General features: G+C 42.1%; 1 protein-coding gene across 1 annotated transcript; it reads right to left on the bottom strand.

Annotated features, from left to right (window-relative positions):
- Positions 1 to 621: 621 nt before the first annotated feature.
- LOC118485034 lies at positions 622 to 13,051 on the bottom strand. Its single transcript, XM_035981247.1, has 7 exons — positions 12,913 to 13,051; positions 12,699 to 12,842; positions 12,462 to 12,620; positions 12,090 to 12,385; positions 11,380 to 11,484; positions 889 to 1,014; positions 622 to 801 (listed from the first exon to the last, which is right to left on the bottom strand). Exons 1-7 carry the CDS (start codon positions 13,049 to 13,051, stop codon positions 622 to 624), a joined length of 1,149 nt encoding a protein of 382 aa, XP_035837140.1.
- Positions 13,052 to 13,356: the final 305 nt, after the last annotated feature.

Here is a 13,356-nt window from a genome sequence, read left to right as displayed (position 1 = left end):
TGGAGTATACTTGACCCCATTCACCAATGGGTAGAGTTCCGCATACATACGTTCAAACTTGCAAGAAGTAAAAACACTTGTACAAATTGAACAACAAAACTTTATATTCAAAAAATTCAAACACCCACGCGGTGCTTAATGGATTTACATAAAGTTTCCAACATTTACAAAAGGAAAACAAAAAAGGGGGCACACTAGCCAACCTAAACCCTATTTTGTACCACTGGTACCCGCGCCATCTTGGCCACCACCAGCGGGATTTTCCTCTTCTCCATCGGCATACAGCATCCGCAACCGGTCAACGTAATCCGCAGCCTCTAAACATTCGTCCAAATTCTCCACACAAGAGAGGGACGTATCATAGAAGGAGGCAACAGCCGCGTTAAGGCGCCCTTCGGTGTCCACGTCACGAAACTCGGATCGCTCTTCAGTGAAACCGCCTTCAGACATGACGTTTATGTGACCGATACAGCGGCTGTAACCAGCTTTAAAACCGGCATCGCGGGCACGTTCCTTGACCAAGTCCAAACCAATTGCGGTTTCAGGAGCATCCATGATGGCCTGAACAATCTGCAACAAAAGGATAATAAGGTCATCATATGGTCAACCTTTGATACAAAGTCACAAAATACTTACATGTGCAATGCCTTGACTCCGCATCCACTCACGATCAGCCTCCAGTTGTTGGAGCGAAGAAGTCAGAGCATCTCTGGCTTCAACGGCAACATTAGCCCGCTCTTCCGCAACACTAACGTGGGCTGTGAGGTCGGTAACCGCGACCTCCCGGGTCTGAACTTCATCCTTTTAAAGAGCAATCAACAGTTCACAAAGTCAGTAAACATTCTCAAAAGGCGGAAAGAAAAATACAACAGGAATAACGAATCATACCTGAAGGCTGCTAACAACCTGCTTCAAACGGGTCTGCTCGGCATTCGCCTCTTCAAGAGCCTTAGCAGAGCGACTCTCCCTCTCTTTGGCCTCCTCAAGAGCCTTTGCAGCACGAGCCCCCGCTTCCTTGGTGTCACACCCCAACCAATGGCGGAAACATCGGGATGAGACGAAGTGTGAAGATTGCTCGAGACATCATAACGCTATTTGTGACAATAATTTAATAATCCAAATTTCATTTCCAAAATAAATGTCAAAACATTACAAGAAAAGCAAATAACAACATTGTTCAACATAACATAAACAAAATTGATACAACACTTTAAACCTAAACATCTAAGTGAGTATTTAGGCATCTTTGCTATCCGTTTTCATTTCATCATCATCAACCTGTAACATGTTTAAAAATACAATTCAATGCAAAAGCAAAGGCGAGTATACAAGTTTGGTACGTACATAGCATAAGTTAAAAAGTGTGATCAATTCCTCATGGCAAGCATATGATTCAAGATAAACCTTAAATATGGCATGTGTCTAACATATCAAACCAAGAAAACGCAATATGCTCAAGACATAACCTCAAGTTTACGGGCGGGTCGTTAATCCTATAGCGCTACATATGTCAAGGTTTGGCTCGTACGAAGTTAATGATAAGTTCAACACATAAGAATAACCCAAGTTTAAAGTATCAAGTCATCACGTATACAAGCATGTTATAGGAACGTTCATGTGTTTAACAAAGTGTTCATGTGTAAGTTAATAGGTAAACATGTTACACCCCAAAAGTGGTAAAAGTAAAAAGGGGGAAATACGAGTATACTCACGGTTTACAAGTGGTGACTTGAAATTCCGAGAGCAAGTTTGTAGATGAATTAGTTCGGAGCACCTTGTCCTTCTACACAAGGAAACGTAGGTGTGTGAGTTTGGCGTATAACGGAAGATTATAGATTCGGAGTTTTTAATATATAGAAAGTAACATAGGTGAAAATAATCATCTTGTACGCATAACTCTTGTTCTTGACACTATTGAAACTCAAAAGAGTTGGTATGATTTCATGGATTCTAAGATCCATTAGAGTCGTAACAAGGGCATGGTCATAGATGATGTAACGTCCACTTAACAAATAACTATTAAGTCATCATCAAGTCTTAGTTACTTAGATGTATACATATAGAATAACTTAGATATTATATAGTTTACAAGTCTTATGATTCAAGCATGAGGTAGGAGATTAATGTCTCCATTTAGGTACCTCTTTGTGTCATAGAATACATACATGAGGTAGGAAGAACAAGCTTCCATTTAGGCACCTCTATTGTTCACCACTACACTTGTTGTTATAAACAACAAGGAGGGTCATGAACATACAAGTATCAAGGTATTAACAACAACTAATCTATAGCAAAACATCAAGTAATGAGTGGATTCTTATGAAGGATAGCCCAAGCTAATCCAACCATCACACATTCAACAAGTTTCACACTTGAACATTACTTGTGGGTAAAACCCTAATTAAAAACAGAAAGTTTATGAGGTTTTAACCTCTGATTTAGATGTCTCAACCTTGTTTTTAAGCTTAACCAACCATGGGATAAGTTGTAAGCATTAGGACATAGGTATGAGATGTGTTGGACACAAGTTGCATAGATTTAAACAAGTTTTTGATGAACATAAAAACAAACAGAAAGTTTATGGACTATTTCGGGGCATTTCCAGGTCTGATTTCTCCAAGGAGAAGTCTAGGAATCGAACCCCATGATTATACAAGCAAGTAGGAAAAAGAATCGAGTGAATCGGATAAGAATTGAGTGAGTTATGCTCATTTTCGTGAAGGGGTGTCAATCTACTCGAACCTTTGCTTTCAGCTACGGTTTGGAGGATGTTTTGAGAGTTTTTAGTGTTGCAAAAGTGGTAGGGAGGCTGGTTATAAGTGGTATTTATAGGGGGAAGGATTAGGGTTTCAATGGGTTGGGCTTTGGAAGTGTTTAGAAGGGGTTACACCTTGAAACTAGCCCACAAAACCCAACTATATGGGGCTGAATTTTGCTGAATTTGGGCTGCCATGTTTCTTTAGTTTTTTATTTTTTTAAAACATTATAATGAGTAATTTTATTAGTTAAGTTGTGTAATAATATGCAACAATGTTTCCCCTAACTTGTAACAAGGTGAAATATGAAATAAAACATGATTTAACTAGGCAAAAAGTGTAATGTACAAGTATGTAACATGTTTGTAAGTAACAAGTATATGTCACATATTTACAAGTTCAACATATGTTTGTAAGTATCACAAAGAAGTATCAAATGATCTCATGATTAATCGTATTATGGTGTATGTATAGTATGTAACAAGGAAATGCAAGTTTTCATTCATGATCAAAATCTCGAGTTTACAACGAGTACTAGAAGGAACGAGTACAATGATACAAAGCTTCCAAAATTAGCAACACGAGTAAGACAAGCTATAAATAGAAAGTACAAAACACAGGGCGTTACAGTCTCCCCTCCTTTAGGAAATTTCGTCCCGAAATTTAGGAAGACTCAGGGAAAAGATGAGGATATTTCGATTTCATTTCGCTTTCGAGCTCCCAAGTAAATTCAGCGCCACGTTTTCCTTCCCATCGAACTTTGACAATAGGAATTCGACTGCGCCTCAATTGCTTGGTTCCTTGGTCCATGATTTCGACCGGTTTTTCTACAAAGTGAAGTGTTTCGTTGACTTGCAAGTCTTCGAGAGGAATGTGGAGTCCTTCGTCAGCTAGGCATTTCTTTAAGTTGGACACATGGAAGACAGGGTGTACATTGCTGAGTCCTTCAGGCAGGTCCAGTCTATACGCAACCTTGCCAATCCTTTCGAGAATCTTGAAAGGACCAACGTAGCGAGGTGCGAGTTTCCCTTTCTTGCCAAATCGAACCACGCCTTTCCAAGGGGATACCTTGAGAAGCACGTTGTCACCTGTCTCGAATTCCATAGGTTTGCGTCCTTTGTCAGCGTAACTCTTCTGTCGGTTCCTGGCTTTCAATAAGTTGTCTCGAACCTGTAAAATCTTGTCCGTAGCCTCTTGTATAAGCTCGGGACCGGTGATTTGGGCTTGACCAATCTCGTGCCAAGAAATAGGCGAACGGCACTTGCGACCATACAATGCTTCGAAAGGAGCCATTTGGATACTCGTGTGATAGCTGTTATTGTACGAGAATTCAGCCAAGGGCAAGTATGTATCCCAGTTGCCACCAAAATCTATTACGCATGAACGAAGCATATCCTCTAAGGTTTGGATAGTACGCTCGGTTTGACCGTCAGTCTGAGGATGGAAGGCGGTGCTAAGGTTAAGCTTAGTACCCATAGCAGATTGAAAAGTTTCCCAAAGACGAGACGTAAAACGAGCATCACGATCAGAAATGATATCAATGGGCGTCCCATGACGACAGATGATTTCCTTCATGTAGACCTTAGCCAATTTCTCGACTTTGAAGTCTTCACGAATGGGGAGGAAGTGAGCTGATTTGGTCAATCGGTCAACGACGACCCATATGCTGTCATGACCAGCTGTAGTGCGAGGAAGCTTAGTGATGAAATCCATGGCAATGCTCTCCCACTTCCAAACGGGAATTATTGGTTGTTCGAGCAAGCCAGAGGGACGTTGATGTTCGGCTTTTACTTTGGAACACGTAAGACATTTAGAAACGAAGGTGGCTATATCCTTCTTCATTCCAGGCCACCAATAGGAAGTACGCATATCATGGTACATCTTATCGGCACCAGGGTGAATAGAATATTTCGTGTTATGGGCCTCCTTCATCAGGAAATTGCGAAGATCGTCACGATTGGGAATCCAGATGCGATTGAGATAGTATAGAATACCATCGGGTTTGGACACAAGACTATTCTCAGCACCACATTGCATTTCGTTGTAGAGGTTACCCTCATTAACGGATGTATACTGGGCGTTACGTATGCGATTTTGAAGATCGTGGACGAGTTGGAAACAACGGATACTTTGGAAGTGAGTTTTACGACTCAGGGCGTCGGCTACTACATTCGCCTTACCCGGGTGGTATTTGATTTCGCAGTCATAGTCGTTTAACAATTCCACCCAACGACGTTGACGCATGTTTAGTTCCTTTTGATTGAAGATGTGTTGAAGGCTCTTATGGTCGGTGAAGACTACACATTTAGTACCATAAAGGTAGTGTCGCCAAATCTTCAATGCAAAAACGACCGCACCAAGTTCAAGGTCGTGAGTAGTATATTTTTTCTCATGAATTTTGAGTTGCCTCGATGCGTAAGCGATAACTTTGTCACGTTGCATAAGGACACAACCAAGACCAAGGTTTGAAGCGTCGCAATACACGACAAAATCATCGTTACCATCAGGAAGCGTTAGGATAGGAGCATTGCAAAGCATGTCCTTGAGCGTTTGAAAAGACTCTTCTTGTTCGGGACCCCAAACAAAAGGTCTCTCTTTTTGAGTCAAGGAGGTCAAAGGAACAGCGATTTTCGAAAAGTTGGAGATAAAACGACGGTAGTAACCAGCAAGACCAAGAAACGAACGGATTTCGGACGGAGATTTAGGTGCGACCCAATTTTTCACAGCTTCGATTTTTGCGGGATCAACGTGAATACCAAGTTTGTTGACAGTGTGACCAAGGAATTGAACTTCTTGTAACCAAAATTCACACTTGGAGAATTTGGCATATAGGTGTTCAGTACGAAGGAGTTCAAGAATAAGGCGCAAGTGTTGCTCATGCTCTGCTTGCGTCTTGGAATAGATGAGGATATCGTCGATGAAGACGATCACAAAACGGTCCAAGTATGCTTTGCACACGCGGTTCATTAAGTCCATAAAGACAGCAGGTGCGTTGGTCAAACCAAAGGGCATGACCACGAACTCATAATGACCATAACGCGTACGAAAGGCGGTTTTAGGCACATCTTCTTCGAGTACTCGAAGTTGATGATACCCAGAACGAAGATCGATCTTTGAAAAGCAGGTTGCGCCTTGCAATTGATCGAAGAGGTCATCAATGCGAGGAAGAGGGTATCGATTCTTGATAGTAAGCTTGTTGAGCTCACGATAGTCAATACACATACGAAAGGACCCATCTTTCTTCTTGACGAATAAAACGGGAGCGCCCCAAGGAGAAGTACTAGGGCGTATGAAGCCTTTGTTAAGAAGCTCTTGAAGTTGACTCGAGAGCTCTTGCATCTCAGAGGGTGCTAAACGATAGGGGGACTTAGCGACAGGCGTAGCGCCAGGCACTAAATCGATGCGAAAATCGACAGAACGAGCAGGAGGAGGACCAGGAAGGTCTTCGGGAAATACATCCGGAAAGTCACGTACAACAGGAACGTCACTTATGCTTGGGCCTTTATCCTTCTTTTCCACGATGTGGGCGAGAAAGGCGAAGGTACCCTTGCGTAAGCACTTGTTTGCCTTGATGCATGACATAAGCTTAAGGCCTTGAGAAGGCTTTTCACCATAGACGTGTAGAGAATCACCATTTGGAAGAGGCAAGCGAATAAACTTCTCAGAACAGACAACTTCAGCACGAACTCGCCTAAGCCAGTCCATACCTACTATGACGTCGAAACTACCCATTTGCATAGGTATGAGATCGATTGAGAACGTATGATCGTTAAGGATTAGTGAACAATTGGAGAGAACAGAATTGACTTTGACGGTTTTACCATTAGCAACTTCGACAGCGAAAGATTTTGGCAACTTAGAGCGTTTACACTTGAGCAAAGACTCGAATTCTAACGACACAAAACTTTTATCGGCACCAGTATCAAATAGGCATGAAGCATAGACATGGTTAATGAGAAACGTACCAGTGATGACGTCGTTTGCATTTTGAGCCTGAGCTGTGGTGAGAAGGAAAGCTCGACCCCTAGCGGGTTCTTGAACCTGTTGTTGTTGTTGGGGTTGTGGCTGTGGTTGTTGCTGTCGAGGTTGTTGTGGTTGATATCGTTGAGGACACACATTGGCCATGTGGTTGGTATCACCACACGTGAAGCATGCTCGCACAGGGGCGACTTGTTTTGGAGCCAAAAGAGCTTGGTTTTGGTAGGCATGTGGGGGGATACGACAGTATGGCGAGAGATGCCCATACCGGCCACACTTGTCACACTTTCGACAATGAGCGTTTGGGGGGTGATGATATCGGCATTTGTCGCACTTTGGGTGCGTTCCAGTATAAACCTTGCGTTCACCATCGAAAGCAGGCACAGTTTGAAGGGGTTGTGGGTTTGGCGGAGTGACGACCGCGCAGTTTTGGCTTGAAGCCTTCCGCTTCTTGCCTTGGTTTCTCTTAGATTGCTGGGAGGGTTTAGACTCATTAGGGGAGTCAATGGTGGCTTGGTGCGCATTCTTTGTTGAAACCTTGTCAAAGGTTCCATGAAGAACACAATTGTTGTTAAGTTCGGTAGCTATGCGGTACGCGTCTTCAATGGTTTGAGGGTTGGCAGATGCAAGATGGTTTGTTAAAGAAGGTGCAACACAACGAATGAATTTGGCCACGGTTTTGGGGGCGGTTTCTACTTGACCAGGGCATAGAACACTAAGCTGCTTGAAGCATGTAATCAAACCATCCATGTCACTCCCTTTTTGCGTGAGGTTCCAGAATTCATTTTCCAACTTTTGGAGTTCGTGAGGGGGACAAAAGTGATCCTTCATAAGTTGTTTGAGATCGTCCCACGGCATAGCGTGTGCGACCTCGTTTCCTCTCTTGTTACGCTCAGTTGTCCACCACTCAAGTGCCTTTTCACGAAACACACCGGTTGCATTCAAGGTTCTTAGTTCGTCAGGGCAACCACTTTGCAAGAAGGTAAGCTCGATGGCATCAAACCAGTTCATCATGGCGGTAGCGCCATTCTTGCCGGTAAATTCTAAGGGTTTACAAGCCATGAAGTGCTTAAATTGGAAGGTCGATTTGGGTTTGTCGGCCTTTGAGTCGACCGAACCATGGGGTGAATCGGTTTGGATCTTGCTAACAATGTCGGGTAGGACCTTTGCAAATTGTTTAGCCATAAACTTCATACAATCCTTTTGGGACATGGCGGAGGAGGTCGAACCCTTCTTTGACTTGAGTTTCTTGGATGAACTAGAAGACATCTAAAAGATTTGAAAGAGAAGGGAAAGGATGAGACTTTGATCATTAATTGAAAACAAGGTTTGTGTATGCAAAGCAAGTAGATGTTCAAGTACCAAGTAAAGTTCACATAAAGCATAAGTTTCCAACACACATTCAACATGTATAGCACATAAGTTGCGAATAGGAAAATATAAATTTAGTTGGTTCATGAGAATTATTATTGTTTGTGATTGCGATAATGTGCGACATGATTAAAACGACATTTCGAAATGAATGAACGTTCAAGTATAAAATCACATATAAATTGAGATACATAAAAGAGAGGCTCAATAAAACATAGGAATGTTTCGGGTAGAGAAACGTCGACAATTCCAAAGTGGGTCGAAAGTCCTTTCGATTTAGAGATATTGTGCTTTGGCCTATAAGTAAGATACTCTCGTCGAGAAGCGATTAACGGTATCTTACCCTTCCGGTTACTACACATCTCTAAATGATTGGAACATTCGGGACTTTGGCGAGAATAAAAAAAATCAAGGAATGGGACTTAATCGACAAGATGCGGGTTTCACCCCTAACTTGACGATTTCGTACCCTAAATGTGGTTGGTACTTGTCGGCCAAAATAAAATTTTGACACTTTGACAAGGGTCCACTAGAGTTGAAATGGAAATTACCATTAAGTTGTGGGTGTCACTCCTAGCTTAATGGTGAAATTTCGTGCAAAAATAGATTAAAGGTAGAGTGAGAGTCGTTTACCAAATTGTGGGTTTCACGCCTATTTTGGTAAAGTTGTCTCGTTGATGTTACAAGAGTATAAAATAGCAAAAGTGTATTCGTGTTAGCCTTAGGAAAGGCACATAAATTTATTAACAAGAAGTGTAGCTAGGAAGCATGTAAGATAGAGCACAAATGTTTTAAACAACAAATAAGAGACAAAGTTCCTAAAACTATAGACTAGGGCAAAAGCATGGCAATTTTCCTAATTCCCTATAGTTATGGCTCTGATACCAATCTGTCACACCCCAACCAATGGCGGAAACATCGGGATGAGACGAAGTGTGAAGATTGCTCGAGACATCATAACGCTATTTGTGACAATAATTTAATAATCCAAATTTCATTTCCAAAATAAATGTCAAAACATTACAAGAAAAGCAAATAACAACATTGTTCAACATAACATAAACAAAATTGATACAACACTTTAAACCTAAACATCTAAGTGAGTATTTAGGCATCTTTGCTATCCGTTTTCATTTCATCATCATCAACCTGTAACATGTTTAAAAATACAATTCAATGCAAAAGCAAAGGCGAGTATACAAGTTTGGTACGTACATAGCATAAGTTAAAAAGTGTGATCAATTCCTCATGGCAAGCATATGATTCAAGATAAACCTTAAATATGGCATGTGTCTAACATATCAAACCAAGAAAACGCAATATGCTCAAGACATAACCTCAAGTTTACGGGCGGGTCGTTAATCCTATAGCGCTACATGTGTCAAGGTTTGGCTCGTACGAAGTTAATGATAAGTTCAACACATAAGAATAACCCAAGTTTAAAGTATCAAGTCATCACGTATACAAGCATGTTATAGGAACGTTCATGTGTTTAACAAAGTGTTCATGTGTAAGTTAATAGGTAAACATGTTACACCCCAAAAGTGGTAAAAGTAAAAAGGGGGAAATACGAGTATACTCACGGTTTACAAGTGGTGACTTGAAATTCCGAGAGCAAGTTTGTAGATGAATTAGTTCGGAGCACCTTGTCCTTCTACACAAGGAAACGTAGGTGTGTGAGTTTGGCGTATAACGGAAGATTATAGATTCGGAGTTTTTAATATATAGAAAGTAACATAGGTGAAAATAATCATCTTGTACGCATAACTCTTGTTCTTGACACTATTGAAACTCAAAAGAGTTGGTATGATTTCATGGATTCTAAGATCCATTAGAGTCGTAACAAGGGCATGGTCATAGATGATGTAACGTCCACTTAACAAATAACTATTAAGTCATCATCAAGTCTTAGTTACTTAGATGTATACATATAGAATAACTTAGATATTATATAGTTTACAAGTCTTATGATTCAAGCATGAGGTAGGAGATTAATGTCTCCATTTAGGTACCTCTTTGTGTCATAGAATACATACATGAGGTAGGAAGAACAAGCTTCCATTTAGGCACCTCTATTGTTCACCACTACACTTGTTGTTATAAACAACAAGGAGGGTCATGAACATACAAGTATCAAGGTATTAACAACAACTAATCTATAGCAAAACATCAAGTAATGAGTGGATTCTTATGAAGGATAGCCCAAGCTAATCCAACCATCACACATTCAACAAGTTTCACACTTGAACATTACTTGTGGGTAAAACCCTAATTAAAAACAGAAAGTTTATGAGGTTTTAACCTCTGATTTAGATGTCTCAACCTTGTTTTTAAGCTTAACCAACCATGGGATAAGTTGTAAGCATTAGGACATAGGTATGAGATGTGTTGGACACAAGTTGCATAGATTTAAACAAGTTTTTGATGAACATAAAAACAAACAGAAAGTTTATGGACTATTTCGGGGCATTTCCAGGTCTGATTTCTCCAAGGAGAAGTCTAGGAATCGAACCCCATGATTATACAAGCAAGTAGGAAAAAGAATCGAGTGAATCGGATAAGAATTGAGTGAGTTATGCTCATTTTCGTGAAGGGGTGTCAATCTACTCGAACCTTTGCTTTCAGCTACGGTTTGGAGGATGTTTTGAGAGTTTTTAGTGTTGCAAAAGTGGTAGGGAGGCTGGTTATAAGTGGTATTTATAGGGGGAAGGATTAGGGTTTCAATGGGTTGGGCTTTGGAAGTGTTTAGAAGGGGTTACACCTTGAAACTAGCCCACAAAACCCAACTATATGGGGCTGAATTTTGCTGAATTTGGGCTGCCATGTTTCTTTAGTTTTTTATTTTTTTAAAACATTATAATGAGTAATTTTATTAGTTAAGTTGTGTAATAATATGCAACAATGTTTCCCCTAACTTGTAACAAGGTGAAATATGAAATAAAACATGATTTAACTAGGCAAAAAGTGTAATGTACAAGTATGTAACATGTTTGTAAGTAACAAGTATATGTCACATATTTACAAGTTCAACATATGTTTGTAAGTATCACAAAGAAGTATCAAATGATCTCATGATTAATCGTATTATGGTGTATGTATAGTATGTAACAAGGAAATGCAAGTTTTCATTCATGGTCAAAATCTCGAGTTTACAACGAGTACTAGAAGGAACGAGTACAATGATACAAAGCTTCCAAAATTAGCAACACGAGTAAGACAAGCTATAAATAGAAAGTACAAAACACAGGGCGTTACACTTGGCCTCTTCAAGCGCCTTTGCAGCCCGGGCCTCCGCCTGCTGCGCTTTAACCGCAACCGCCTCAGCTGCAGCTTTCTCTTTGCCCAAAGCAGCGTTCGCTTCCTTGGCATTCGTCAACTCCTGACGAGCACGAAACAGATTGTCATTCTGCTTAGCCCAAGATTCATTCCACTTCTTGCGCTCATTGGAAAACTTTTCGTTCCAACTCTTGCGTTCATCAGAAAGTAACTTGGCAAGCGTACGAACCTGTTTCAGCTCAGCAGTTGCGGCCCACGCTGCAGTCTGTTTCTGCTTTTCAAAAGCAGCTCTCTCTCTCTTTCAAGTTGCTCCGCACCCGCACGAGCAACCTTCACCAACTCTTCTGCTTCGGCCCGCAAACGAGCAGCTTCTTCTTCCCTGCGGCCTAGCACCTTATAATCTTCCAAAATGGCATTCGCCACAATGGAACTTCCTACTAGCATCGTAGAAAGTTGGTTAATGCGCAGCTCACGGGGTGCGGCACGGGCACGTTCAGTTTCAAATGGGGTGCCCAGACCACCCAGAATCTCCCTGCACGCGGAAGGATCGTTCGAAATATCATCCCCCTGCATAACAGTCCAGGGGGGTCGATGATAAGCTGTACTTCGATCCTATGTGTAGGTGCGGTAATAGTACTCCAATTCAGACTCTCCAAGCTGAATCGGAGGTCCTTCATAACCCGCACCCCCGGATGCCGAAGCAGAAACCTTCTCCGCAGTTGGAGATTTCTGCTGCTTAACATCCGACTTCTGCTTCCCAGCATCCGAAAACCTCAAGTCCAACCCATCGCCATCAGTTGGGCTGATCAGGTTGTTGGAGGAATCCACAGTATCAAAAATCTGGGTAGCAGTCTTCTCCACCGTTTCCTCCACCTGTACGGGGGGATCAGGAACCACCTTGACAGAAGGTGCCGCAGGCTCCTTTGGTACCCCCGCACCCGCATCTGTGGTATGCGAGGGAGAAAAAGGAGCATCAAAGAGAGAATATCCTGCATCTTCGGGTTCTGCATTATAAACAAGGCAATAACTATCAATAAACAAGTTGTGTTTACAAAGCACTTGCAACAGTTATATACTTACCAACAGCAATCGCAGGTTTCTTTTGCGCCGGAGCAGCCCTTTTTGACTGCAGCTTCCGACGTTTCGGTTCACCACCACCAGCAGCCTTTTGCTCTGGTTCTCTCTTCTTACCAACAACGGGCGGACCCGCAGGGGTTCCACCCGCAGCCGCACCACTAACTAGAACACCCAAACCCTCAAGGGTGTCAGATACTACCACGCAATCGGTATATCTGCGATAACAAGATCGATAGGTACCTGCGGCCTGAGACACCAGAGGAGGGACAACTGAGCCCTCAGCCTTCTCCTTACCATGACCCCGCGTGGTTTTCTTCACCTGCTTCTTCTCCACATGCTTCTTGGGGATGCGCTTTTCAAACTTCCCCAAGTCCGCAAGGATAGCTGCATGGGAGAAATCAAGCAAACAAATTACGAGGGTAAACTTGGAAAACAAGTACAACTTGGAAAATACCTTTTTCGCCTTCTGGCACGGGTGCCCTCAACACATCACGTTTGGGTACACGGAAGTTACCAACAATTTCTAGATTGAAACCTTCCCGTAACTCAACCGGAATCAAATCAACTTGGCCCTTGAAATCGGGCTCAAACATCCTCCACAAGCCAACCGCATCCGCTGATACAACACATGCATGCATATTATTACAAGGATAACGAAGCAAGAAAAACAATAAAGAGTAACAGGCTTACCACCACTCTTTTCCAGCAGAACGGGTCTTGCCTTCCTGTCCGGCCTCGTAAGCATCATCCGCAACACCCACAGCTGGTTGTTGTCTAACTTCTTGAGTTCAATAGGCCGCAGCCTAGAGAATCCACAGTCTTCGCGGTGGCAACTCCCATGACGTTGAGTAAAAGAGAAAAAACCGGTGTTCACCGTCAACTGGTAAAATCGCCGGAA

This window comes from Helianthus annuus, chromosome 12 (assembly GCF_002127325.2).
Source record: "Helianthus annuus cultivar XRQ/B chromosome 12, HanXRQr2.0-SUNRISE, whole genome shotgun sequence".
Lineage (NCBI taxonomy): Eukaryota > Viridiplantae > Streptophyta > Magnoliopsida > Asterales > Asteraceae > Helianthus > Helianthus annuus.
The sequence above is the reverse complement of the archived record's forward strand: the minus strand, read 5'-3'. Positions and strand labels throughout refer to the sequence as shown.